Below are 27,503 nucleotides of genomic sequence, written 5' to 3' on the forward strand. Positions count from 1 at the left end.
TTGTTCGATGATTCATCACACACTCGATGAAAGAAAATAACCAGTAGAGATATCAAAAGTGATTACGTGAAAATCCAGTAAAATTTAAAAACAAAAAAGCACGGAGTCTAGCATGGTTGAAAATTTTTTTTAAAAGTTGATGGTCACAACAACCACTTTTCACATGAGTAGGAATTTGTTAGAAGATCTCTCAATTTACAACATTGACATGTGAATAAATTTGTTACCATGAACAAGTTAGTCGAAATGTGTATGTTTGATGATTGTAGCCTATGTTGAAGTATAGTTAAATGGAGAATCCATTAAGATTGTAAGTTGTGTATCTGGAGATGTTCAACGACATTAACCTGTAACGTACAAAATCACATGAAATCCACTTATGATGGTTAACTTATCCTAAGATTGTTAGTCAAAGCTTTTATTTGACGATTGTTACCTATTATGGAAGAGATTGAAGGAATTTCACCAATTATTTTTTTACAAATCTGAGACTGTTGGTTGAAGCTTGTACTTGGTAATTGTAGTCTGTGATAGAAGATGTTGAATCAAGTCTCTCTGGGAACGAATAAGCCTAGAAGAAGGTGTCGGAGATGTTTTGTATTTCTCGAAAGTAGAACGTAGGTCGCAATTAATTCATGTTTTCTTAAAAATATGGTTGCAATCATACTCAAGAATAATATTTGGCAACTTGTCAGTTGTTGCTTTTGAATTTATTGTTCATCTGGCGAGTGTATTACCACACGAGCTTGTAAGATAGCCCGTATATAGAGCCTTGAAGAGATAAGCTTTCTAATCCGGTTGAAGAGAAACTCAAATACAATGAGGAGGTGTTGAGGAAATATTATTTGTGGTGAAGATTGCCCCTCAGTCCAGAAGTGATTCTCAAATATTTGTAGTCTGAATGAAATATGGAATGACTACCCCCACCACAGTCGTGCCTGAGACATTAACGTGAACGAACTTTTGAGAGTGCGGTAAAGGTTGGCCCCCAAGTCTAGAAGATGTTGTGAAAGACTTTGTGTTTGAAGAGGATTCAAGAAGAGAACCCCAATACAATCGTGCTTGAAACTTTTATGTGAAAAACATTTCGAGAATGCAATGAAGCTTGCCCCCACATCGAAGAATGCTCCAGATAAAATCAAACGAGGTTTCTTTGCTAGTGGGATGATGTACGTTGAGAAAATGAAGTAGGGGCTTGACGTCTCACAGTTGAAGGCAATGTCGAACGGTACTTAGTTTCCCATAGACGGCGTGAAACAATGCGTGTTATAAAATTCACAACGGTTGAGTAATGGATTATCTTCTTAGCGTGGCTCGAAGATTCAACACACACTCAAATAAAGGAAAAAATAGTAGAGATACCATGCGTTATTACGTGGAAAACTTGTAAAGGAAGAAACCATGGGGTCTAGCCCAATTGTAAAAAAATACTCTAAGTTGATGGTTACACTAACCACTTCTTCCACATGTGGGAAAGGCTTAGAAGATCTCCCAAGTTACAACATTTACATGCAAATAAATTTGTTACCATAACAGGGGTGTGAATGATAACAATAGGCGGTGACCAATAGATGGCGATCGACGACGTTTGACAGTGATCGATGGAGGTTAACGTTGGTCGACAGTGGTTGAAGGCGATCGAATACGGCGAGAGTGGTCCTAAACTTCAACTTCTTCTCAAAGCTTTAGTCTTCTTCAGGCTTCAAGCTCCCTCATCTTCCATTTTTCTCAAGAGAGGGGTGGGGCTCTAGTTATTGAGTTTCAGGTGCAATTAATGGAAGAATATAAATTACTTTGATCAGATGGTCACTTGAGCTTCCTTATCAGATGATGTATGATGAATATTTTAGTGCCTTTACATTGTCTGAATTGAGAGATTTTAGGCTCGTTGGATTATTCTTGTCGAGATGCTCGATTCAACTATAAGGTTTCTAGATTCGATAACTATTTGATCGTGTAATCGTGCTTGAAAATCTTCCAAACATGGTTCAACATCTTAATCGAGGCTTGACTTGATTCAGATTAGACCGATTTTAGTAATATTTGGTCTATCTAGTAGAGCTGGTCAGTTTGATTGTAAGTTTGCTGAAATCAGAGCTCTTGATGATTCTTAATTGAAATTTGAATATTTCTTGCTAAAAAATTGCCTCGAGATCCATGTCATGCATCTAGATATGTGTCAGATGATAAAATTTTTGTTGATGTTGTATAATAAATAATCAATATGAGTCATCCAATTTAATGGTCTGGATTCATACAATATTTACAGATGATTTCATTGATAAAATCTATAAATAGATCCTTACTCTCTTCATGAAATGAAAGGACCCGAACTTGGAAGATAAAATTGAATCTCTAAGCATTTAAGGGTTCTTGAGCTCCGCCATCGTCAAATCGCTGCTAAGAAGTCTCAGACACCGTTGGACCATCGTCACAAAGCGTTATCATTTTCTAAATGCCGTTGCCCGACCACCATCATTGAGCTACTACCACCATTAGACAACTGTTGTTGCTGCCAGGCTAGCACCTTCAAGTAGTTATCGTTGTCGGATCACTGATACCTAACTACTACCGTCAAATTGTAACCATCGCTAGATGACTGTTGTCACCATCAAGCAACTACTATCAAGCTGCCCCCACTGGAGCACCGATACATAAACATCAGCACCGAGCCACCACCGCCACCAGACCATTATATCCCGACTTCAATTGCATAGTTTTAACCACCATCAAACACTATCATTGCCACTGAACCTTAACTGCCACTGAATCATCAATGCCCGACCACCGCAATCTTATCTCCAACATCGCAGGAACACCGCTACTCGGCCACCGTTACTTAACCACCACTATTGCCTAACCACTACTTCTCATCCACTGCCCTTGAGTCGCTACCACTGTCATATCATCGTTGCCAAGTCACTTTCGCATGACCACAGTCATCACCGGACCACCATCATATGGCCACTGCCATAGCCAGACGAGCGATGCCCGTCCTCTGCTGTTGATGACGTCATACTGCCGCCATCGCCGTCAAACTATCACCTTCATCATCACCAAACTTCTACTGCTCGATCATCACGGTCGTTGCTTCTATCGCTGATGGTGACACTAGAGCTTTTAACATTCATTATCTACTATCAACTTTTATTCACAAAAATTGAATCATCACCATTTCCTCAACATTTTTTATTACTTCCCTAACGAAAAATCACATCGTACATGTAAAGTTACTTCTAATTATCAAAGTACCGATAAAATTTTTTAATCAACACCAACATAATGAAATCATTTCAACTGGATCAAACCACATGATTTTTGTCCCTCCGGGTTCTCCACGTAAAATCCCATATTATATTTTATGTCGATTTTTTTACTTGAGTGTTAAATATTCGTATAACACTAAAACATTAATATATTACTCTATCATTATGAATTTACACACATACCACAATAATTGTGTAAAAATATATACACAAAAACTCTTATTTTAAAAGTATTAGTTGTTTTTTATGGGATGCTAGATATGTGGGTGTTATCCCAAATTAGATTATGTTCTCAGGTGAGGAAATGGAGAATGTGTGTGTGTGAGAGAGAGAGAGTCAGAGAGATAATAGCTCAGATAGAGAAGCTTTGAATCTTTTATTAAACAATGTTCATAGGCAAATAATTCTATAAAAATCTTTGCATAAGAACTCCAAAATCTTATATTTTCATGGTTCATAAGTAGATAGTACCATAGAAGTTATCTCATAAAACATTTATTTTTTAATTTATTGGATTATTGGTGCTGCATGAACAACCATATAAACCGAATAATAAAAGACATATTCTCATCTGACATTGCATATGGATGTCGAGTTCATGGTCCAGGGTTGACATAAGATCATCCCAAATGAGTCTCCTATCGGTGATCATACATGGTGGCCAGCGAATTGAAACATATTGACAAATTCTTATTTTCCTTTAAAACACTTGATTGCTTAAGGCAAGTCAAAGTTGTTTAAATTTTGAGATGTTTAAATCTTAAACTCTTGTTATGATAAATATTAAATTTAATTAAATCATGAGAAATGGTTTGATAATTTATTTCATGATTCAATTTTACTAGATGAAGTACAAATAATTAATAATTAAGTATTTATTAAGCTAATTTATTAATAATAATAATTTTATTAAGCTATTTGCATGAAATGATAATTTAATATATATTACTTAAATAATTTATTAAAGTATTTAGTAGTTATGATACTTTTATTAAATTAATAGGTAAATTAATAATGATTAATTTGATAACATTAAAAATAATTAAAGCCAAAAACCTCCTTCAGCCGGACTCGTGATACATTCGCGATTCGAGCTAAGCTGGGAAGGCACCGACGGGATCGGGGCGTACGGAGACCTTGGAAACTCTCATCTTTCTCCTCCCCCTGCTCGAGGAAGGTAACCTCTTATCTCTCCCCTTTCTCCCGCTCTCCTTAGCGTGCTCAAGCTTCTCTAAATATCGTATATCCATTTTCGAATGGCATTTTCTTACTGCATACTGTATTTAAGGGAAACCGAAGGAAAACGGGATTTAAGAATCTGTAGGATTTAGGTCAAAATCTTGCTTAAATCATGCTACTAAACAGCCCATAAATCCCTATGCGTATCCACATCTCGTTTGACCTTACTTCTAAGAGATTACAGATAGTACGCAACAAAGACGCAAGCTTGTATCGTTATTTATTTTCATTTTACTTAAAAGATAGGAGCTTTTCGGTATCTAATTTTAGACGGGATTTAATCAAGATTTTGCTTATTTCCTTTACACAAATTTTTTTGGCACTTTAAATTCTATTGTTTTGATATTTTTTTTTTGGATGTTCGTGAAGAAAACAACACCATTAAATAAGTAGCAAAAGATACACTTGGAGAATCAAAAAGAAAAGTTTTTATAAATAAAAGTAGTTGAGTAGTTGATGGTGGAATAATAATGGAATAATAATGTGCAAGAAAAAATAAAATATAAGTTGTGTTATAAAAATTTATTTAAATATAAAAGATTAGAGAACTTGGAAAAAAATAAGATGACGCGAATGGAGTCTAAGAGAATAATTTGTGACGTTAAAAATTATGTTTTTAATGATTTTATAATAGATTTGATATCGAAGATGGTGAAAAAATATATATATATATATACCAGACAATTAAATAGAAAAGAAAAATAAAATTTAATTCAAGTAAAGTGTATTAAAGATGAAAATCAAAAAGTACATTTCTTGGAGGAAAATATTCATCATGGACGGGTGAGCTATATTGATAAACTTTTCAATGAAGTTTCTGAAAATACAATTGACGTTAGTTATATTAATATTGCTAATAATAATAAAACATTTTATTCTTACCGTCACATTAGTAAAAAAAAAGATGAGGAGCTTTTAAAGAAAATAAATGGTAGAAAACCAATAAGACTTGATGATATTCCGATTGAAGTGGGAAAATATTTAGGAGATTTGAGAGTTTCTTGACTTACTAAACTCTTTAATATTTTTTTAAGAACTAAAAGGTGTCTGAGTAGTGGAGGAAGAGTATTTTGGTCCAAATTTTTAAGAATAAAGGGAATGCACAAGGGAATGCACAAGAGTGATGCACAAGAGTGTGCAAATTATAGGGTAATTAAGTTGATGTGTCATACTTTAAAATTATGAGAGAGGTTCATTGAACATAGGTTAAGACGTGATGCACAAATTTCTCATAATCAATTTGGATTTATGACGGACAAGTCTACGATAGAAGCTATACATTTATTGAGAGGTTTGATGAAGAAGTACATAGAAAATAAGGAGGATCTACATATGGTTTTTATTGATTTAGAAAAAAACATACGATAAGGTTTCAAGAAAAGTCCTTTGGAGAGATCTAGAGAAGAAAGATGTTGATATGGTTTTTATTCAAGTCATTAAAGAGATACATGCTAGAGTTGTCACTTGTGTTCGAACAGAAGGAGGGTTCATCAAGTATTTTTTATTTTAGTTGGATTACATCAGGGACCGACTGTAAGCCCATATATTTTTGCTTTAGTTATGGATGCTCTTACTGGACATTTACATGAGGATGTACCGTGATGTATGCTTTTGTTGATGCTATTCTCTTATGGATAAGACTAGAGGAATAATTCAGGAATAACTTGAATTATGGAGGTCTGCATTGGAGTCTAAAGGACTTCATTTGAGGAGATCTAAAACTAAATACATGGAATGTGATTTTAGTAATAGTAGCTATAAAGGCAGAGTCGTAACTATGGGCGATCAAATCATTAAAAGGTGTGAACGTTTTAGATATCTCGGGTTTATTGTTCAAAGTGATGGTGATATAGATGAGAATGTTATTAGTAGAATTCAAGTTGGCTCGTTGAAGTGGAGGAATGCTTCGGGCCTATTGTGTGATAGAAAAGTACCACTTAAACTGAAAGTAAAATTTTATAAGATGTTGTTGAGACCTGCAATGCCCTATGACGTAGAATATTGGTCTTTCAACGAGAAGCATAAAACTAAGTTAAGTGTTGCTGAGATGACGATGCATAGGTGGATGAGTAGCTTGACACTTAGTGATCGAATGCGAAATGAATATATCCGTGATAGGGTTGGTGTAGCTCCAACATTGAATAAGCTTAGAGAGATAGTCTTCTTAGATGGTTTGGTAACATTTAACGTCAACCATCTGATGATCCAGTTAGGAGAGTAGATGTTTTAGATTCGACTTATCTTAAGAAAGACAATGACAAACCTAAAAAGACCTGGGCATATTGTATACAAAATGATCTTAATTTATTAGAATTAAATGAACATATGACACTCAATAGGACAATGGAGAAAATTGATTTATGCAACTGACCCCACTTATTGGGATATAAGCTTGTTGTTGTTGTTGTTTTGATAAATTTTATTTATGTTATGTTTTTGATTAAAATTAAGATTTGCTAAATCCATCCATTCAAAGAGTTGAATGTATTTAAGGTTTCCTTCTTCACACAAGTTTTAAATATCTGTGAAAAGCCAAGAATTGCATTAGGATATTATAAGATGCTTTCTCAAGGTTCAATCCCCTCACGATTGGCTTATTCTGGATTTAAAAAATTTGCTATATTCCACATGCATTATCTCCTATTTGTAGTCAAATAACCCAATGAGGATATCAATTTATTCCTCATTCGTTGGTAAGAATACAATTTCATAGATATCAATTTATTTAAACACCAACTTTAATTACTCTAAATTTGAAATTGAATGAGAGGAAATTCAAGAATAAGCTTTTTAAGATTGGAATTTTGTTGATAATTCATTATTGTTTCTAATCAAATCCATGAACAATAAACTCTCCTCACAGCCCTAATTGGTCCTACTAAAACCTCACATTAACCGCAAACTTTCCAATTATATTTTTTTTTGTAAATCCTACTTACCAGTCCCTCATTAGGGCCACAAGCTCCTTCATCAGCTAGTTAATACTCAACCTTTGAAAAATGAGTTTCAGGTTTATACTAGAAGGAAAAAAAATTAAGGCGAGCAATAAACATATCTCCAATATACCTAAGAACCCAATTCCTGTTATGTACCAATGAAATACAAACTAATGGGAATAAATCTATGGAGATGATACTGATCTCTACTGTCTTATTGCCTTAAAGGTATGAGGTTATGCACCAATCGTCCAATTTATGATTTCATAGATAATGAACTTTTTCTTAGATTTGATGTTGTTGCCACATATTTTAATAAATGTAGATTTCAAACATTACTCATAAGCTCTCAAACTTTTGTATGGAAGAAAGTTGTAATGGAAATAATCGAGTCCTCATTTAAAGTATACTGTGAGAAGTTGTTGAACATTCACCAGAAAATCATTAGTTGGATGTAAATGAATGTTCATTATTGAATATAAAATAGATGAGGACGTGGATAAATTTATAGCCCAATTCATTATAGAAGGGTAAGTCCAATCATATGGTATTAATTATTAGGAACCTTTCTTTCTCATTGTTGGGCATAATATAATGAGTTTTTCATTCTCTAGTTACAAATTTAGGCTTGTATTTGTATTAACTTAACAATAAAAATATATATCTTAATGAGTACCATGAGGAGAAACTATACATGAAGATCTCATCTTGATTGAAAAGTTAGAGAAAAAACAAGAAGATATGTGGATAAATTTATAGCCCAATTCATTATAGAAGGTAAGTCCATTCATATTGTATTAATTATTGGGAACCTTTCTCTTTCATTGTTGGGCTTGATAATGAGTTTTTCATTCTCTAGTTACAAATTTAAACTTGTATTTGTATTAACTTAACAATAAAAATATATTTATTAATGAGTACCATGAGGAGAAAGTATACATGAAGATCTCATCATGATTGAAAAGTTTGAGAAAAAACAAGAAGACATGTGGAATTAGAAATGCATTATATGGCCTCAAATATCCCATAGTGCTTAGTTTGAAAGATTCTCCATATTTATTGAGAAGTGCGAGCACACTTAGTGCCAAAATTATCATGCTTTGTTTATAAAGAGCTCACCTAAAGGAAAATAGATGAATTTTATCATCTATAGATGATATTATATTAACAAGTGACTTCGATGAAGAGCTAATTAGGCTAAAAGAGTTTATGATATGAAAAATTGAAGTAAAATATTTTGGATTTTAAAAGTCTCTTTTGATATGGAAGTGATGATCAAAATAATATGTTACTGTCTTTCAAAGGAAGTATATTGTTGATATATTTCAAAAAATAAGAATGCTTGCATGTAAGCCTGCATAAACTCTAATACGTAAAAAAAAAAAAAAGATCAACACTATTGACATGCATTTTGATAAAGGTAAGTTGGGAAAATTCATTCACCTCTCTTTCATATCGATATTGGATTTTCTCTTTTAGTGCTGAAGGCCACATGGAAGTTGTTAACCACTTTCTTAAATACTTCAAGCTAACTTGGAAAAGTATTGTTATTATTTTATATAAAAAGCAATCAATAAGGAAATTATAGTTTTTACTAATTAAAGACACATTAGATTGAAGGTCCACCTCTATCTATTGTATTTATGTATGTGAAAGCTTAGGTAAATGGAAAGTAATAAATAATATGTGATATTAAGAAGCAATGCTAGAGCTGAATACAAGGTAATGACACTGGATATTTGTGAAAGAATGGTGGTAAAATGATTAATAGAAGACTAAACTATCATATGAAAAAGATACTAAAATGATATAGTGACAACTATGCTAGTATTGAGTATTGCAAAAAATCTTATTTATCATGACAAGATCAAACACAATGAAATGGACTATGTTTCATTAAAAAAAAAAATAGTCTAACTATATTATATTTTAACAAACTCTTAAATTGCAAACATCTTTATTGAGGCCTTTTTATAGAATGGGCGTAGACTTGTTAAAAAAGAGTTGGTTGAAATGTTTGATTTCATTATCCCACAAAAAGTCTAAAATTTATACATTGAGTTGCCTATATGGCATCACGAACCTATACAATTTTAGGAAGAGTTATTATTATTGTTAATTAAAATAATTTGAAAATTTGAAAACAACATTTATTTACTGTTTTTCTTGTGTAACGCTGATCAGCCATTTATCCCATTCCTATTATAATCCACATGTTCACTGTCTGAATCCTTTTCGATTGTGCTGCAATCTGTGTGTTGCAATGCTTGAAATTGAAATCCTTACCGATTTTGCTGCAAATCTGTGCGCTGTAAATCCTTGGTTGTTTTTTTTCTTTTTCTTTTTTTCTTTTGCTGCTAGTTTCTGTGGTATTTATCTCACCTAAAATTACTGATATGGACAACCGACCCCTATCTCATTCCCTTCTACTTTGCAACTATCTGCCTGCCTTTGTATTTTTGCTGTCCTGCCAACCAGCCTTCTTCTTTATTTTGAACTACTTCCATTTGAATCATTAACACCTACTTTCAAACTGGTTGGTAGAGTTTAATCATTTTCAAATTTGTCTAAGATGTTTTTAAATGTAGGATTGCAAAGATTCTTGATAAAAATATTTGCAAGTTGAGTACTTGTTAAGAAATAAAGAGTGTAAATCAATCCACACACTAATTTTTCTTCTTTTATGAAGTTCTTAACTCTCCTATTTGATTTGATGATATTATATTAGGTTTGGACAATGCTAATAGCATACTTGCTATACCATTTTATTCTTATAAGTCTTTACCATTTAATGTTCTTGTCTTCTATGATAATTCTTAATTATAGAAGTTCATCATTTCCATTGGTACTTGCTCTCAACTTAGATACTAGATTCGGCTTTAATCACATGTTGTTTCTTATTTCTCCTTGTTACAAAGTTTATAGTTATGTACAATAGTCTTAAGTTGATCTTCTATCAACTGGTGATTCCACTTAATCAACAGCAATATACTTTTTTAGCTTAAGATTTTATGTTTTTTTTAGAGAAACCCTTTCCCAAGATTTAACTTTAAATATTTGAGATTTTAATAAGCTGTCTGTACGTGAGATGTTTTTTTTGTTTTATACATAAATTAACTTATAAAACTTACAGTAACGACTATATGTGGATAAGTATGAGACATATAGATAAATATTTTAACCAATCTTAATAGTCATGCCAAATTCTGTTCCCTCGTCATTGATGTATAGTTTTTTGCATGTCTTCATTGGATTTTCACATGTTTCTCTCAATAGATCAACATGTATTGTTGTTGAGAGATAAATATCCCTCTTTCTGATTAAGCTATTGCTCTGCAAAGAAAGGATTTAAATTTGTCGAGTTCTTTGATTTTAAAATTTATCGATTTTTTTTTTCTAGTATTTATTATTATTATCATCATTTGATACTTATATTTTCAACTCACACAATAAGATTTATCACTCCCATTTTAGTTGAATGGTTAAGAACAGTTTATGGTCTCTCTGGTATTATTTATAACCTATATTAAGCATTAATTTTGTGAATTGCCAAACCATGCATTTGGTAATTTTTCCAACCCATTTAGTGTCTTACTAGTTTGCGTTCTTGATATTTAAAAGAAACACTATCAATTCTTGAGGAGGATTCATATAAACTTTTTTCATTTTATTATATAAAATTATTTCTATATTATATTGTTTTGTAGACCATCCAAAATTAGCGGCAAAAGAGATTATGATTAAAATTTTATTCTTTTTCACAATTGGATAATATTTTTCCTGATAGTCAGTTGGATTGGTTATGTTTTTTTGCCACTAACCTACCATTGTACATTTCTAGGCTTCAATTAGCTTTGTTTTTCTATATAACATTTTGTTACAACTTACAACCTTTTTTTTCATATGGTAAGTCATTTATCTCCAAATTATGATTTCTTTATATGACATTCATCTAATCTCTTACGGTTTTCTTCCGGTTGTTATATTCTAATATTGTAAGTAGGACTTGTAAAGTTTAATGGCTGCGTCATATATAGGGAAGGCTTAATGTTTAGGAGAGAATTTTTTATGGGATTTGAATTGAATTCGGGTATAGGGGATGTTTAGGAGTTTTGTGACTCATTTTTGGACAGCAATGTGTTGATCAAAGTCATTATTATGAGAGATTGGGAGGTTAAGGGCCTTGATTCTTCAATTTACGAGAGTTTAAATAGGCTTTATTCTTCTCATATAAACTTAGAGTGATTTAATGGCATATGTTAATTTTAATGGGATTAGATTGTTGATGTTTGTGTATATTTGTAGATAGAATGTTAAGAGAGAAGATATAAAGTTCATCAAACTCATCTTCCATTTGATTTCTCTCTTTGAAGATAAGTTTGGTTAACGGAGAGTTGTTTTCATTAAATGCGATTTTGTTCACTTTGTTTAAAATGAACAATTTTTGGTGGTTGAATGATAATGTTTATAAGTTATTTGAATGGATAAATGACCTACAGAAGTACACTTAAATGTTTTAATGTCTAGTGACCTGTGGTTTTTTTATGAATTTGTACATGTAAAACACAACTAAGACACTTTAAGAGGAATTTTCGTGAACAAATATGTTATTGTGCAGAGCTGTGAAAAACAATCACTCTAGGCGACATTCTATCGGTTAAATATGTTAAGGCTAGGAAATTTCTCTCTGATATCTCATAGGAATTGAATTTTGAAAGAGAATATCTCCAGTAAGTTCAAAAAGATATCTTTGTTCCTTATAATTTTGTTATGTGGTGTCAAGACAAATGGATTCTCAAATGTTGTCTCTTTGTTAAGAAAATGACTTAGGATTTGTTTAAAATGATCTTTTGTGTTATTAATTGTTATCCTTTTAAATGCAATAGAAAATAATTTTTTTATAATGGTATAGAGGTAATTGATTCGGAGAAGGTGATTGACAATGTTGAATTGCATCAAAATCTATACCCGTTCAATAACAACTATTCTCTTAACACACAAGTGCCTTCTTCACCATTCTCTTCTCATGTTTATAAGTCTGTTGTGTTCGAGTATATTGAAAGTCAAGTTATATTATTAAATTGTTGGCTAGGTCACAAATTTCATTATATTGTAAAGTTGTACCTCATCTCTTTATTAATAAAAAGCCAAAGTTTTTTGTGTGAAACCTGCTAATTGACTAAGTATACTCGTCATATATATCATCTATCCAGCTCAAAGCCTCACAACCTTTTTCTATCATCCATAATTACCTTTGGGGACCATTAAAATTAAAAATCATCAATGAATATAGATGATTTGTCTCTTTCATTGATGATCACTCTCATGAATAAGAAATATGACGCTATACAATTCTTTCAGTCATTATATTACATGATTTACACTCAGTTCCAATGCAAAATTTAGATTCTCAATACTGATATTGCAAATGAATACTTCAACTTAATCATTGGACCTTATCTTGCAAATGATTGTTCCTTCCGTGTGAGTTTCTGTGTTAAGACTCCACAACAAAATAAAATAACTGAGAGGAAGAATAGACATCTCCTAGATGTATCTTGCTCTATAATACTTTCTCATAATCTCCCAAAAATTTTCTGGGGGAGATGTAGCGCTCACAACCACTAACCTTATTAATAGAATGCTAAGCAGGGTCCTTGGATTCAAAACCGCTCTCCATGTTTTGATGGAAACATACCCTAATGTTAGAGTTTTTTCATCCGATATTATTCTAAAAATATTTGTTCGTCTCATTTGTTCACATTTACCAACCAAATTGTATAGAGCTTGACCATCAAATATATATTTCTTGGTCATGCTTCTAACAAAAAGAGGTACAACTGCTATTCTCCCATTACTAAAAAAATATTTTTAATTTCATGGATGTTATATTCTTTGAAAAACAATCCCACTATCCCAAGTCTAAAATTCATGGAGAGTGTGTGGGATAATATTAGATTTGCGACACTAATCTTGATATTCACACTAAATTAGAGTTGTCATAACATATTCCACTTCCCTTTAACCATTCTGTCTCTCAGGTTCCACTACTTGAGGATATTCAACCTAAGATTGACAACATGAAATGCATAAGAAATTTTGTGTGTACTCTAGGAGAAGGAAATTCACTAAGTAGGATAGAGACAATATGCAACACATGAAAAGTTCTAATGGAGGTGAAATCCAATGGAGAAGACATAAAAAAGTTGCACAAATTATCCTATAAAGGAGTGTTGCTTATGGGACATTATCATCATCTTATAAAGCTTTTATATCTAATCTTGATAGTGTGCAGATACCCAATTCTATTCATGAAGCACTTCAAAGTCTATAATGAAAAAAAAAAGTTGAAGATAGATCCAAACACTTGATTTAAATGAGACACAAACATTTGCGAAGCTTCCTCCATATAAAAGACCCGTTGGGTGCAAACAAGTGTTCAATGCCAAGTACAAAGCAGATTGGAGCATTGAGAGGTTTAAGGCTAGATTGGTGGACAAATATTTCACTTAGTCTTATGGGATAAACTATCAATAAACATTTGCATCAGTGACCAAGCTAAACATTGTAAGAGTTCTTGTTTCCTAGCTGTGACCAAAGAGTGGGGATTATATCAACTTGATATCAAGAATGTCTTTTTGAATGTAGACCTTGAGGAAGAAGTATATTTGTAGATCTCACCAGGGCTAAAAAATGGCTCAACCAAACATCTGTTTGTAAACTAAGAAAGTCACTTTATAGGCTCAGACAATTTCCACAGGTTTGGTTTGACAAGTTTGCCAAGACTATGAAATATAATTGATACATTTAATGCCATTATGATCATACACTATTTTATAAAATATAAATAGGGATTTAAGAAAGTTATACTCATTATCGTTGTAGATATATGATCTTGACAATAAAAAAAAGATTGGGAAGATTAAGAAGGTTTTTACCACTGAATTTGAAATCAAAGATCTAGGAGCTATGTGATACTTTCTAGGCATGGAAGTTGCTAAGTCCAAGAAGGGAATTATGATATCTCAAAGAAAGTACATCCAAGACATGCTAAAAGAGATAGAAATGTTGGGGTGTAAACATGCTGAGACTCTTATGGATTTCAAACGTTCAGGGGGAGAAAAAACGCAAGTGGAAAAAATATAGATACCATAGATTTGTGAGAAAAATTATCTATTGTCATATTATTTTGTCAGCATTGTGAGCCAACATATGAATAATACAAATGAAGAACATTTGGAGATGATTTACAGAATATTGAGGTTTCTTAAGAAGACCCCTAAATTATGATTATTGTCTAAGCAATCAAACAACAAAGAGCTAGAAGTTTAAACTCATATTCGTTAGGTATGGGAACTCATGGACATAAGGTCCACATCTCGGTATTGTTCATATGTATGGAAAAATCTTGTCACATGCAGGAGTAAGAAACAAGCAATGGTCACTAGAAGTAGTGCTAAATCTGAGTATCGGGCACTTTTTTTGGGAATTTGTGAAGGAATATGATTCCAAATATTACTAAATGATTTGAGATGCTCTACAGTAAATTACATAAAGATATTTTGTGACTACCAAGCTTCCATTAATATTGCAAAGAACCCTGTGCATTATTGCAGGACCAAATACATTAAGATTGATAAACATTTTATCTATGAAAAGGTCAATGGTGGCATTATTCACTTAATCTAGATTTCAACTCATCTTCAAGTCACTAATGTTTTTACTAAATTCCTACCTCCAGGCAGCTTCACTGATTTGAATACCAAGTTGGGTCTTTATTACATCTATGACCCAGCTTGAGGGAGAGTGGATTTTGCCTTTGTTAGGTGGGGCAAACTGCCGACCATATGGAGCCCACATGCTTAATTATTGGAAACTATTGGAGGGAGTTTAATTTATGGAGCCCACATGTTTATTTCTATTATGTTGTATGTCTTTCAATTATTGTTTGTTTTATATTTGATAAGTTGTAATAGTCTTAATTATGTTTGTCCTAGTCGTTACCCATATAATAAGGAGAAATGTTGTATTTTGAATGCGAGGAATAAGAAAATATAGTTTCTCCATCTTTTTTTAATACGAAAAATAAGAATTTTTAGGCATGGTTAACGAATGAAATTATTATGCATCCAAAATTGGGACCCTCACGTGCCACTCAAATACCATGTAAAAAATTATATATGAGAATGGCTGAAAAGTTTTATTCAATCATCATACAAATAAAGTAAATATACATAGAGCTGCCTATATATTATAATATTACAATAATTCGATAAAACATAAGTTTTTTGCTACATTTTTTTTATCTACAACAATTTAACATTCTATAAACAAACTTATCTTGTTTAAGGATTCACTAATCTGAGGACAGTAGTTTGACATTTATAATAATCCAGCAATTTATTGACAGCAACAAACAATTTTTCATCTATAATTTTTTGTAAATTGCATGATACATCTATGTATTTTGTTGAAATGGAGTACGACAATAGATATTATTATCTGTTTGAAAATTTATTTATTTTCTCGAAATTAATACGTCTTATCTTTGAGATGGGTTTATTTTTTGGTTCAGCCAATGCAATCTGCTATGTTGTTACCCTGCTCAATGGTAAGCAGCGAGGATTAGGTACATTGGCAAGTTGAGTTATATTTAGGATATAGTTTAGCATCATTATTTGGGTATAATAATTATCTTTCTTGAGAAACTTATGGCGTGCATGCATTACTAGGATAATTATTTGGGCAAGGTGGGGAAAAAAAGGGAAGATTTACATACATACCACTTAATTCCTATGAATATACATCTCTAACACCTAAACTTTGATTTTTACATATATATGTCACTTTACCTATGCATAAAAAGATGTATTTCACTTTTTAAAATTTAAATCAGTGGTATTTTTAGTGTGATATGAAAGATTTGGGTGGTATAAATATGAAAAAGAACTTTAGGTGTTAGATATGTAAATACATAGGAATTGGGTGGTATGTATGTAAATGCAACCCCCAGTTTTTTATGATATGGCTGATTGTGTTATGTTTTAATGTTAAAAAAGCCTGCAAACATGAGGGCAAATGAAACCCTATTAATTGACGAGAAGGTGGCTTACAAATGGAATTATGGGCTATACACTTGAAGATGACCTACAGATTGGCCTAAGAATGGAATGCTTCATGAAAGAAGTATTCTGGGACTGTTTGGTTTGCCCAAAAAAAAGAAATGCAATGTAAAAAGAATTTGGTGTAATTGAAATGTGATGCATTTGAAATACTTGGTTTGATGTAAGGTGATAATTTGCAGTGTTAGTATTTTTGGAAATTGGCCAAATCTTACGAATTCATAATGCATCAGTTTCAAAGTGCAGGGTGAATTCTGTATTCACCAAAATTTTATATTGCATTCTATTTTCATCCAAACAAACGCCAAAATATTGAAAGCACTTGCGTTCAATTTACTTTATACCACTAATGCAAAGAATCAAACAACATCTTAGCTTAATGTAGACAGTTCAGTAGTTCACTATCACATGAGATGTTTTAATTTGGAACTTTAATGGAGGCTTGTATGATGTGAAACTTTTACATACATACCACAACTCTTATGTATTTACATATCGAACACCTAAACATTCATATTTACATGCATTTCGCTCAAATGTTTTACATTACATCAACAATACCATCATCATCACCTTTTCAATGTGATATGCACCTTTACATGCATTGGTTTACGACACCAAGGTGTTATAAATGTAAATATCAAAGTTTGGGTATTGGATGTGCGAATGCAGAAGAATTATGTGGTATGTATGTAACTTTTCTTAGACTGTTTCAATCATTGTTCAAAACCAAGAACTATTTCACTTCAACAGATTCCTGATACAATCTAGCTTTTCCGTACAGTGAGTTTATACCTGCAATCTGATTTCCTTTACTTGCATCAGGTTTGGATAACTAAGATTTACATCAGAAAGGAAAAATGCTTGCTGTGCCATACCAAGGAGACAATGCGCTGTCCTTTCCCAGACCGAGGCCAGGCTCTGAGCTCGCGGTCCATGCCCCATTTCCCGCCGGAAAGCTTCGCACCTCTAGCCTTGAATCACCCATCATGCTTCTAACCGGCCACCAGAGCGCCATCTACACGATGAAGTTCAACCCAGCTGGGACTGTTGTCGCCTCCGGCTCCCACGACAAGGACATCTTCTTATGGTTTGTTCACAGCGACTGCAAGAACTTCATGGTTCTACATGGCCACAAAAATGCGGTTCTAGATCTCCATTGGACTTCCGATGGGTCTCAAATAATCTCCGCAAGCCCCGACAAGACGCTTCTGACAAGACGCTTCGGGCTTGGGACGTCGAGACCGGAAAGCAGGTGAAGAAGATGGCAGAACACTCCTCATTTGTCAACTCGTGCTGTCCATCCCGCCGGGGACCGCCGCTGGTCGTCAGCGGCTCCGGACGGCACAGCAAAACTGTGGGATCTCCGGCAGCGCGGCGCCGTGCAGACATTCCCGGACAAGTATCAAATCACGGCAGTCAGCTTTTCCGATGCATCGGACAAGATATTCTCCGGCGGGCTGGACAACGATGTGAAGGTGTGGGATCTGCGGCGAAACGAGGTCACCATGACTCTCCAAGGACACGGCGATATGATCACCGGCATGCAGCTGAGCCCCGATGGCTCCTACCTCCTAACCAATGGAATGGATTGCACTCTGAGGATATGGGACATGAGGCCATATGCTCCGCAGAATAGATGCGTGAAGATATTTTCCGGCCACCAGCACAACTTTGAGAAGAACCTCCTCAAGTGTGCGTGGTCGCCGGATGGGAGCAAGGTGACCGCCGGCAGCTCCGACCGGATGGTGTACATCTGGGATACTACATCAAGGAGGATACTGTATAAGCTTCCAGGTCATAATGGATCGGTGAATGAGACGGCATTCCACCCCACTGAACCTATCATTGGATCTTGCAGCAGCGACAAGCAGATTTACCTGGGGGAGATTTGAAGGAACGGCTGTTTCCAAGGTTGATGAGGTAAATCTAAAAATTTTATTTGCCAGGAAAGTTTAATATTGATAATTTTAGTTGTTTAGTGGCAGACCTGCAATTTTATTTCTAGCTTGAGTGTTTAGGCTTTGTATGAAAAATTATTACAGCAGCAATCTGACCAAACTTGACCACAGTTAGTCTCTCCTGAAACTACTTGAATTATCCAAGCTTTGATATCTGGCCTGATTTATTTTGGGAAATTTCCATACATACCACATAATTCTTATGTATTTATACATCAAACATCTAAACATTCATTTTTAGGCTTAAAACACATGTTATTAACCTATGCATGTGTAGCTATATGTCACTTTTAAAAAGAAAATATTAGTGGTGCTTTTGATGTGATGTCAAAGATTTTCATGTAATGTATGTAAATATGAAAAAGTTTAGATGTTAGACAGGTAAATACAAAAGAATTCAGTGGTTTGTAGGTAAATCTATACTCCCTTTTTTTGAGCATGGGGAATGATTTTTATGAACACATAAATATTTAGTGTGAAAATATAAACGCTAAATTTTACATGTCATGAAGCATCAATATACATTGAGAAAGAAATATGGATAGCAAAAATGATACATTGGGAAGGCTTTTCATGACTTCGGTTTTACTATTTAAATGAGTAATGTTTTTGTCTTAAAGTTTATAAAAGTGTTGAAATAGTTCTCAGACTCTTTAAATGAGGACTAGGATAGTCCCTATCTGAATAATTAGGAATTATTTTGGCACTTTGCTCATGTAGATGTGTAACACCTAAACTTTTAACAATTATACCAACCAAATCTTTCATATTATGTCAAAAAGTATTACTTTTACTTTTAAAAAGTGAAATACACTTTTTCATGCATAGGTAAGATGGCTTATATGTGAACATTGAAGTTTAAGGGCTAGATATGTAAATACATAAGAATTAAGTGGTTTGTATGTAAATCCTCTTATATTGATTCAACTTGTTGTATGTTAATAATTTAACAGTTTATCTTTGTATATAGTTGTTTGTTTTTGTCAGGTTTTATTTTTGCACTGACGCGGGGCTTTTGAATGCCGTGTGGATTTGAAAATTTTGGTAGTTTAAATAATCAAACGCGTCATCGAAAGTAGTAAATAATCTCTAAAGGTACAAATATAACTTTTATGATGGGTTTGCTTATTCGAAGTAAGAGAACATTGGATATCTGCATTGGTTTGTGATTAAACCTGATAGATCATGTCCCATATCTAATCAGAAGACTAAACAAGGTTTAGGTTATGGGGTCTTCTTTTTCCTATAAAGGAAAATGCCTATAGTTAACTATATCTTAAGCAAGTGAAATTACTTAAGAAAACTCTCGATTAAGGTCGCGGTTTTGTCGTTAAGAAATTTCTAGGTTTAGTCTTTTATGATTGGACATTGGATTTCTAAATGAGAAAGACTCAAAAGTTGAACAGTTGTTAACGGAAGCCAAAAGGGGAAAATGTAGGAGACACTCGAAGATACTTAATAATCTTAGTAGTATCGCAAACTATTCTGTTGTCTAGAATTTGACATTTTTGAAGAAAATTTTAATGTTTCATCCCGATGTTTTATTTGAATGTAAAACTTATACTGCATGACATACAATCATATAGGAGCCTAAATGTGAGGATATATGTCATAACTAGTCGAACAACTTCGGAAACCTAGAGTGAAGCTCATCGAGAGAAGTGAAACTTTAGAACCCTAACCTAAAAGAAGGGAAAACATGGAATGCAATGGACTTACAACCCTGCCTGGAGAGGGCGATCATCCAAACCACCTAATCACATTCAAATCCATGAATAATCAGCATCAATTATGCAATATAGGGTATGTTGTTGCTTATTATGAGTAGTAGGCGTCGCGACTTGATTATAAATCAAGCTGTTTAAGTATGTATGATATGCATAATGTCCTCAGACTAATGCAGACATATTTCAAATATAAATGTTTTATGCCTCACAACACTCAAATGTCTAGTTTTGTAATGGGCTGTGCAAGTTTTTTATGTTGAATGCATAGAAGGTTTGTTCAAAATGTCAATCGGTATGCATAGACAGAGCTCACTCTATAAGGTAGTTGTTCTCACGGGTCAAACCACCCCCTTTTTGTGCAATGAGTGAGGGCTTGAAGGCAAGGAATATGAGCAATATGTTATGCACATGCTTACAGATGATGCTATCGTCCATATTCCTAAATCGAAAAGGAGTTTCTACTAAGTTTTATTTGGTGTAAATCGAGATTTAGATTTATGATTTTTTATGATCGTGAACCTAGTGATTTATGTGGTTTAGTTTTTGTTATGAGTTTTGTGTTGAAAAGTAAAGTTGAAGTTATTTAGGCTGGCGTGGAAGGTTTAGCCCTTAGGTGAGTCTACCGGCAATTTGAATATGTAATATTTTTTTGTTCAAAAATGTCTCGAAATTAATGTTAAATGATAAAATTTATTGATGATAAATCATTCATAATGCTATCCTTCTATAAAAATTCTGCATAAATAAATAAATAAATAATTCTAAAACTATGAAATTCTTTCCTTTCCACCAAAAGTCATTCGTAAATGTTAAAAATATGAATTATTTATAGATTTAAAAAAAAAGTATTTCAATTATTTCTGTCAAAAATTCAAATTAAATGCATGTGGGGATTCCTCTAAATTGAATGTAATATTCGCTTAAATAGATTTTGCAAAACTTGTCTTTTATTGCTCCTGTAGTCAATGTCTTTATAGCTGACCCTGTTGCCATCACCTCCGTGACATAAAACAACAATGGAGGGGTATTGTTAATTTGACTTTTGTGTCTAATTATAGAATAAATAATGCAAATTACTTTTCTTTTAGTTACTAATTATCCTAATTTTCTTAATCTAATGTCTAAATATGCATCGGAGTGGGTGATATTCATTTATTATTTTTGTTAAATATTCTTAGGATGCAGGGTCCCACATCATTTGTGGGTTCATACAATTTGAGAGAGACCTGTAAAAAGATGATCAAAGAAAAGCATGAAGGTGCTCTCCATGAAGGAGTTCTCTGTATCTTCGATGAAATTCCTCAAGTAGAACAAATGAGGCGATCTGATCTCTTTATGATTTGAGTGTATGTGTGTGTTCGTGCGTGCATGCGTGTGTGCGTGCGTGTGTGTGCGCTTGCGTGCGTATGTGTGAGGAAGAGAGAGAGAGAAAGAGCGCAAAAGCAATCCATCAATCCCATCCGCTCAATACATAAATAGAAAATAATAAAATCATGAGCAATACAGTACAAAATCTGTCCACGATGTCTTGCTAAGAAGATTGCAATGCAAATGTTAGGCCACTCATAAATTATGATGAAGAATATGTCAATTCCTTTAATGTTGATAATTATTTCGACTATTTGTCTATTTTGAGGACCATTGGTTAAGAGAAACTCATCAGACAGGTCTGTGGAACGCCACAACTCTTGGGAAGATAATAATGCCACTTCAATTTGACAGGTCAATCCTCCATGTCAATCTGCCAAGCACATTTGATGGATAAAATGAGATATGTAAGGAACCTGATGACGACTCTGACCCATGCAGTCCTTCAAATATCCATTAGTCGAGAATTGGTTATTCCTATACGAGTTCATGGACGTCAATTATCCGTATAAAATTTTGTTGAGTTTGATTTGATAAAAAAATACATGCATTATGAGAAATGTACTTTTTATAATTTAATTTTCTTTATATATGAACATAATAATAATAATAATAATAATAATAATAATAATAATAATAATAATAATAATGTAAGGTAATATTTATGTATATAAATCATTTCAAAATATATAAAATAATTAGGATTATATTTTTGAATTCTTAATGTTAGTAATTTTATGAAAGCATGTGGTGTCATTCTTGTCTTGCTCTTTGACACAAAAGTCACGTAAAGATAAAAGAAATTATTGACTGGTATGCAAAGTCAGTGCATGCGTGTATAAACTAATTATATGATATATTCGGATTTTTTTTTTCGAAAAAAATAAAAATAGTATTAAAGTTAAAATATAATAAATTTAAATGACTTGATATAATCTTATTAATTCTAAGCCTTTTGCTACATTTGTTTATGATAAACATTGCTTTCGTAGTTAATTAGTCACTAACTCCATTGACCAATTTTGCAATGTTGATTGTGTATGTCTTGCAATAATGAAGATGGGATGATCAAAATATTATTATTATTTTTACATGCATAACAAACAATTTTAATCTATTTATAAATCTAACACCCAACTTTAATGTTAATTTGCATGCATAGTATTCAAATCTTTACTATCATATAAAAAATATTGCTATCACCTCTTTTAATAAAGTTAATGTATACAAGAATACATTTGTCAGGGCCGGACCTAAGTAGGGTTCAGGGACTGCAATTGCCCCTTCTCAAATTCGGATTTTTATTTATATGGAAGGACAATTTTATCTTTTGTCCCTCACCTCATGAAATAGATTTTTACTCATCTTTCCTGAGAAGGTGATCTAGCCCACTTAGGTGGGGACAACTGTTAGGGAATGTTATCATTGCCATCAAGGACTCGAGTTCATCCTTTTTTAAAAGCGTCACCTAAGATACACATCACAATATTTTATCAGAACAATATAACTGATTGTCGTATTGTATCAAGTGTATTCTCTATTATTTTACCTTTCTGTATAAAAAGGAAGTCAAGATGAGATAAGAGGATCATCTCTCTCTCTAACATTGTAATTCGAAAAACATCTTCTGAGCAATTATTTCCTGCTTGTCGAAGAATCAAGGTTGGTACAAGATTCATCAGACCTTCACTCAAATCTCATCATCATCTCTCTCTCTCTTCTTTCTTTCAAGAATATAAAGTATTTACGGAATTGTATGTATTTATGGATAATACGGGATCATACGTCCTAAAAAGATTCAACCAAATTGTCAAAAATATAAATATGAAAATTTAAGGCTTTATTATTATTATTTATTTATTTATGGTTGAATTAATGGTAAAGTATGGGCTAAAACATAAACACTAGATAGGCTTAGTTGACCAAATAATGATCTCAAGTCTTAATCCATGAAAGCAATGGCAACCAATGATTCTCTCACCAAAAATAATTTATCTTTAAATTAATTAATTAATATTCTCGCTTATCCGAACCCTTAAAAAGAGATTTAAAAATAGAGAAGTTGGGTGGGGTCCGCTTTGCGCTGACGTTTCTGAAAAAAAATATTTTTATAAAATCATCCAATTCTTAATAATTTTCTCACTAACACCTAAACTTTGCTTCTTCTTCTTTTTACATTTATACCACCCAAATCTTTCATTATCACATAAAAAAACGTCACTATGTTAATTTTCTTGCATACACAATGTGGCATATAAATATAAAAAATCGATGTTTAGGTGTTAGATATGCAAATGCATATGAATTGAGTGGTATATATGTAAATTTTTCGAAATAAAATTAAATTCATTATGGGAGGGGGGGTCAGTTTTAATTGAGTTGTTATGATTATTTTTAATGAAAAAATATGTTATTTATTAATTTATTTTAAATTTATAGACTTTTATGGGGAAGAGGACGACTGGATTTGGTGGTTGGAAACCAATAATTTGTTATTACATAATGTATCAAGTCATAGATGCATCTTTGCATGTATCACCACCAACAAATTATACTTTTATTGGTGGACATTTAAATTTAATTCTTATAATTGTATGTAGAAAAGAATTAATCATATAAGTTTTTGGATCCATTTTAGTTCACTATAATTTTACTGATTTAAATGTTTTGATTAGTTTTATCAATGGAAAAAAATATTAGAGCATTTCAATTGGGTGTAATATATATACAGCTTGCAGTGCATTGTATTGAAAATCTGATGATACTTTCTGACCTCCGTAGCCTCTGACTATTGTCGACCATCACTTATTGGAGGCAGTCGACCCCTGGTGACAGCCACCATCGCCCGTCATCGCTGGCCGCCCTTGCTTCTCTCCATTGATGGCCCCTACTTGTTAATGACGTATCCCAAATACAATCATAAGTGCAACATTGTATTGAAGACAACATGATGTTGAGAATAAGTGGAGTCTGTTCCATTGTTCTTATTAAGAAATTAATTAACTGCTTCTTAATTAATTAATTCTCCTTCCAATCTAATCTACCGCTTTTCTTTTCCGGACCCACCTTCTTTCTTTCTTATGGAGGGTCCCGCCATCTCCTCTTTCCAGAACAGCTTCTCGCTCTCCCGGCTCCTTGATGGATTTTGCGAATTGAAGCACTGCCTTTAACGGACCGAACAAGAGCTTTAAAAGCTACAGGAAGGCATCGCATGCTGTGTGTGAGGCCTCTTCCTTTGATCGCTGCGCCCCCTTTCTTGGCTTCGGTGTTTGGCTAATGGAAGAGGTGAAAAAAAGGCTTCGTACTGGTTCTTCTCCTCTTCGGTGTGACTCTCGGTTTAGAGAGAGAGAGAGGGGAAGAGAAGAAAAGGAGAAGAGAAAGAAAGAAGAGAGAGAGAGAGAGAGAGAGAGAGAGAGGAGAGAGAGTTTTTCTTGTAACGACGAGACACTCGACAGTGTAATTTCCTCGAAGTAATAAAGTCCTCTGCAGCTCCGTGGACGTAGGCAATTTGCCGAACCACGTAAATATTGTGTTGTTTCTTTTGGGTGTAATTTTCTCGATCTGTTTTTCGTTTTATTGCCGTCAGTTATTATTCTTTCACAACAATTGGTATTAGAGCCAGGTTCGGAGCTGAGGAAGAACGATTGCCGGAGAAGAAGTGAAGGTTTCAGGGATCGAGAAGTTCGACGACACGGATTTTGGATACTGAAGGATGCAGATAGATGATTACCTCTATGAGAAGAAACTTCATCTTCCACTACTTGGAAAGGGACTGGAAAAGATGAAGATGCTGATTGGAATCTGTTGGATCGACAGGTTCTGGGAGATTCTGGGGGTAATTCGATTAACCCTATCGAGGTCCGTTGCTCACAATGTCATAAAAGAGAGGACGAAGACAGATCTTATGGCGGCCCTATCAAGTATGTATGAAAAGCCATCGGCGAATAACAATGTGCACTTAATGAAAAAGTTATTCAACATGAAGATGGCGGAATGTGTGTCGGTTGTTCAACATTTGAATGATTTCAACACTATTACAAATCAATTATCGTCCGTTGAAATTGATTTTGGCGATGAGATATGTGCACTGATATTGTTGGCTTCACTGCCAAATAGCTGGAAAGCCATGATGACGGCAGTTAGCAACTCTGCAGGTAAAACCAAACTGAAATATGATGATATTCGTGACTTGATTCTTGCTGAAGAAGTGCGTAGGAAAAAATTTGGTGAGATCTCGGATTTGAGTTCAGCACTGAATGTTGATTCCAGAGGGAGATCACAAGACATGAACTCAAATAGAGGAAGGTTGAAATCAAAGCATAGAAGCAAGAGCAAGTCAAAGTCTGGTCAGCAAGCAACCTGCTGGAATTGTGGCAAAACTGACCACATAAAAAGGAACTTTAAAAATCCTAAGAAGACGGAGAACGTCAGTGCAAACGTTGTAACTGAAGAAGTGCAGGATGCATTATTACTTGCAGTTCATAACGTTGTTGACGACTGGATACTGGACTCGGGGGCTTCTTTTCACACATCTTCTCACTGGAAATTAATGAGAAACTATGTTTCAGGTGAATTTGGGAAAGTGTACCTGGCTGATGGAGCAGCTTTGAACGTGGTGGGGATGGGAGATGTTGAAATTGCACCCCCAAATAGAAACAAATGGATCCTGCAAAAGGTTAGACACATTCCTGAACTGAAAAAGAACCTCATGTCTGTTGGGCAGCTTGATGTGGGAGGCCATTTAGTAGTTTTCTCTGATAACACCTGGAAGGTTACTAAAGGAGCACTGATACTGGCTCGAGGTAAGAAGACTGGTACTCTATATATGACAACTGGTCTAATTAACAATATTGATACCACAGTAGCAGAGAGCACAACAGACATGTGACATTGCAGACTTGGACACATGAGTCAGAGAGATATGAAAGAGCTTCAGTCCCGAGGCAAGCTACTAGAACTGAAGTCCGTTGATTTCGGCATGTGTGAAAGTTGCATCATGGGGAAGCAGAAGAAGGTTAGTTTCCTGAAAGGTGACAGGGTGCCAAAGGCAGGAAAACTAGAACTGATACACACCGATGTGTGGGGGCCTTCCTCAGTGGCATCTCTTGGAGGCTCTCGCTATTACGTCACATTCATAGATGACCACATCAGAAATATATGGGTTTATTTTCTGAAGCATAAATCTGATGTATTTTTTGTGTTCAAAACTTGGAAGACCATGGTTGAAACGAAGACAGATCTAAAACTGAAATGTTTGAGATCTGACAATGGTGGTGAGTACATTGATGGTGGGTTTAAGGAGAACTGTGTAACTCAAGGTGTCAGAATGGAGAAGACCATCCCGGGGACACCACAACAAAATGGAGTTGCAGAACGCATGAACAGAACCATCAATGAGCGTGCTAGGAGCATGAGATTGCACGCAGGACTACCACCAACCTTCTGGGCAGATGCAGTCAGCACTGCAGTTTACCTAATCAATAGAGGGCCATCTGTCCCATTAGACTGTAAATTACTTGAGGAGGTCTGGAGCGGCAAAGAGGTCAAATTTTCTCATCTTAAAACTTTTGGTTGTCTTTCTTATGTGCTAATCAATCCCGATGTACGTAGCAAGCCTGATGCTAAGTTAAAGAAATGTTATTTCATTGGTTATGGAGACGAACATTTGGTTATCGTTTTTGGGATGATCAGGATCAGAAGATTAGCAGAAGCAGAAATGTGATTTTCAATGAGAAGATGATGTACAAGGACATGGTCAATACAAATTCTGGAGTAGCTCCTCAGGAGTCAGAGTTCGTGGAATTCAATGATATACTAGAGGACACAGAGCAGGACAGACATGAGAATGAGGAGGAGAATGGGTCCGGGGCACCCATTCCTATTA

At 33.9% G+C, this 27,503-nt stretch overlaps 1 protein-coding gene across 1 annotated transcript; it reads left to right on the top strand.

The window, feature by feature from the left end:
* The first annotated feature begins 4,336 nt into the window (after positions 1-4,336).
* LOC110030868 (U5 small nuclear ribonucleoprotein 40 kDa protein) lies at positions 4,337-18,675 on the top strand. The gene is given in 4 exon segments (XM_020733817.1): positions 4,337-4,443; positions 17,389-17,762; positions 17,765-17,901; positions 17,903-18,675. Coding segments are annotated over 3 exon segments (1,032 nt in total). The 5' UTR covers positions 4,337-4,443; positions 17,389-17,423; the 3' UTR covers positions 18,459-18,675.
* The last annotated feature ends 8,828 nt before the right edge of the window (positions 18,676-27,503 follow it).

The sequence above is a fragment of the Phalaenopsis equestris genome, unplaced genomic scaffold, assembly GCF_001263595.1.
Source record: "Phalaenopsis equestris unplaced genomic scaffold, ASM126359v1 Scaffold000761, whole genome shotgun sequence".
NCBI lineage: Eukaryota > Viridiplantae > Streptophyta > Magnoliopsida > Asparagales > Orchidaceae > Phalaenopsis > Phalaenopsis equestris.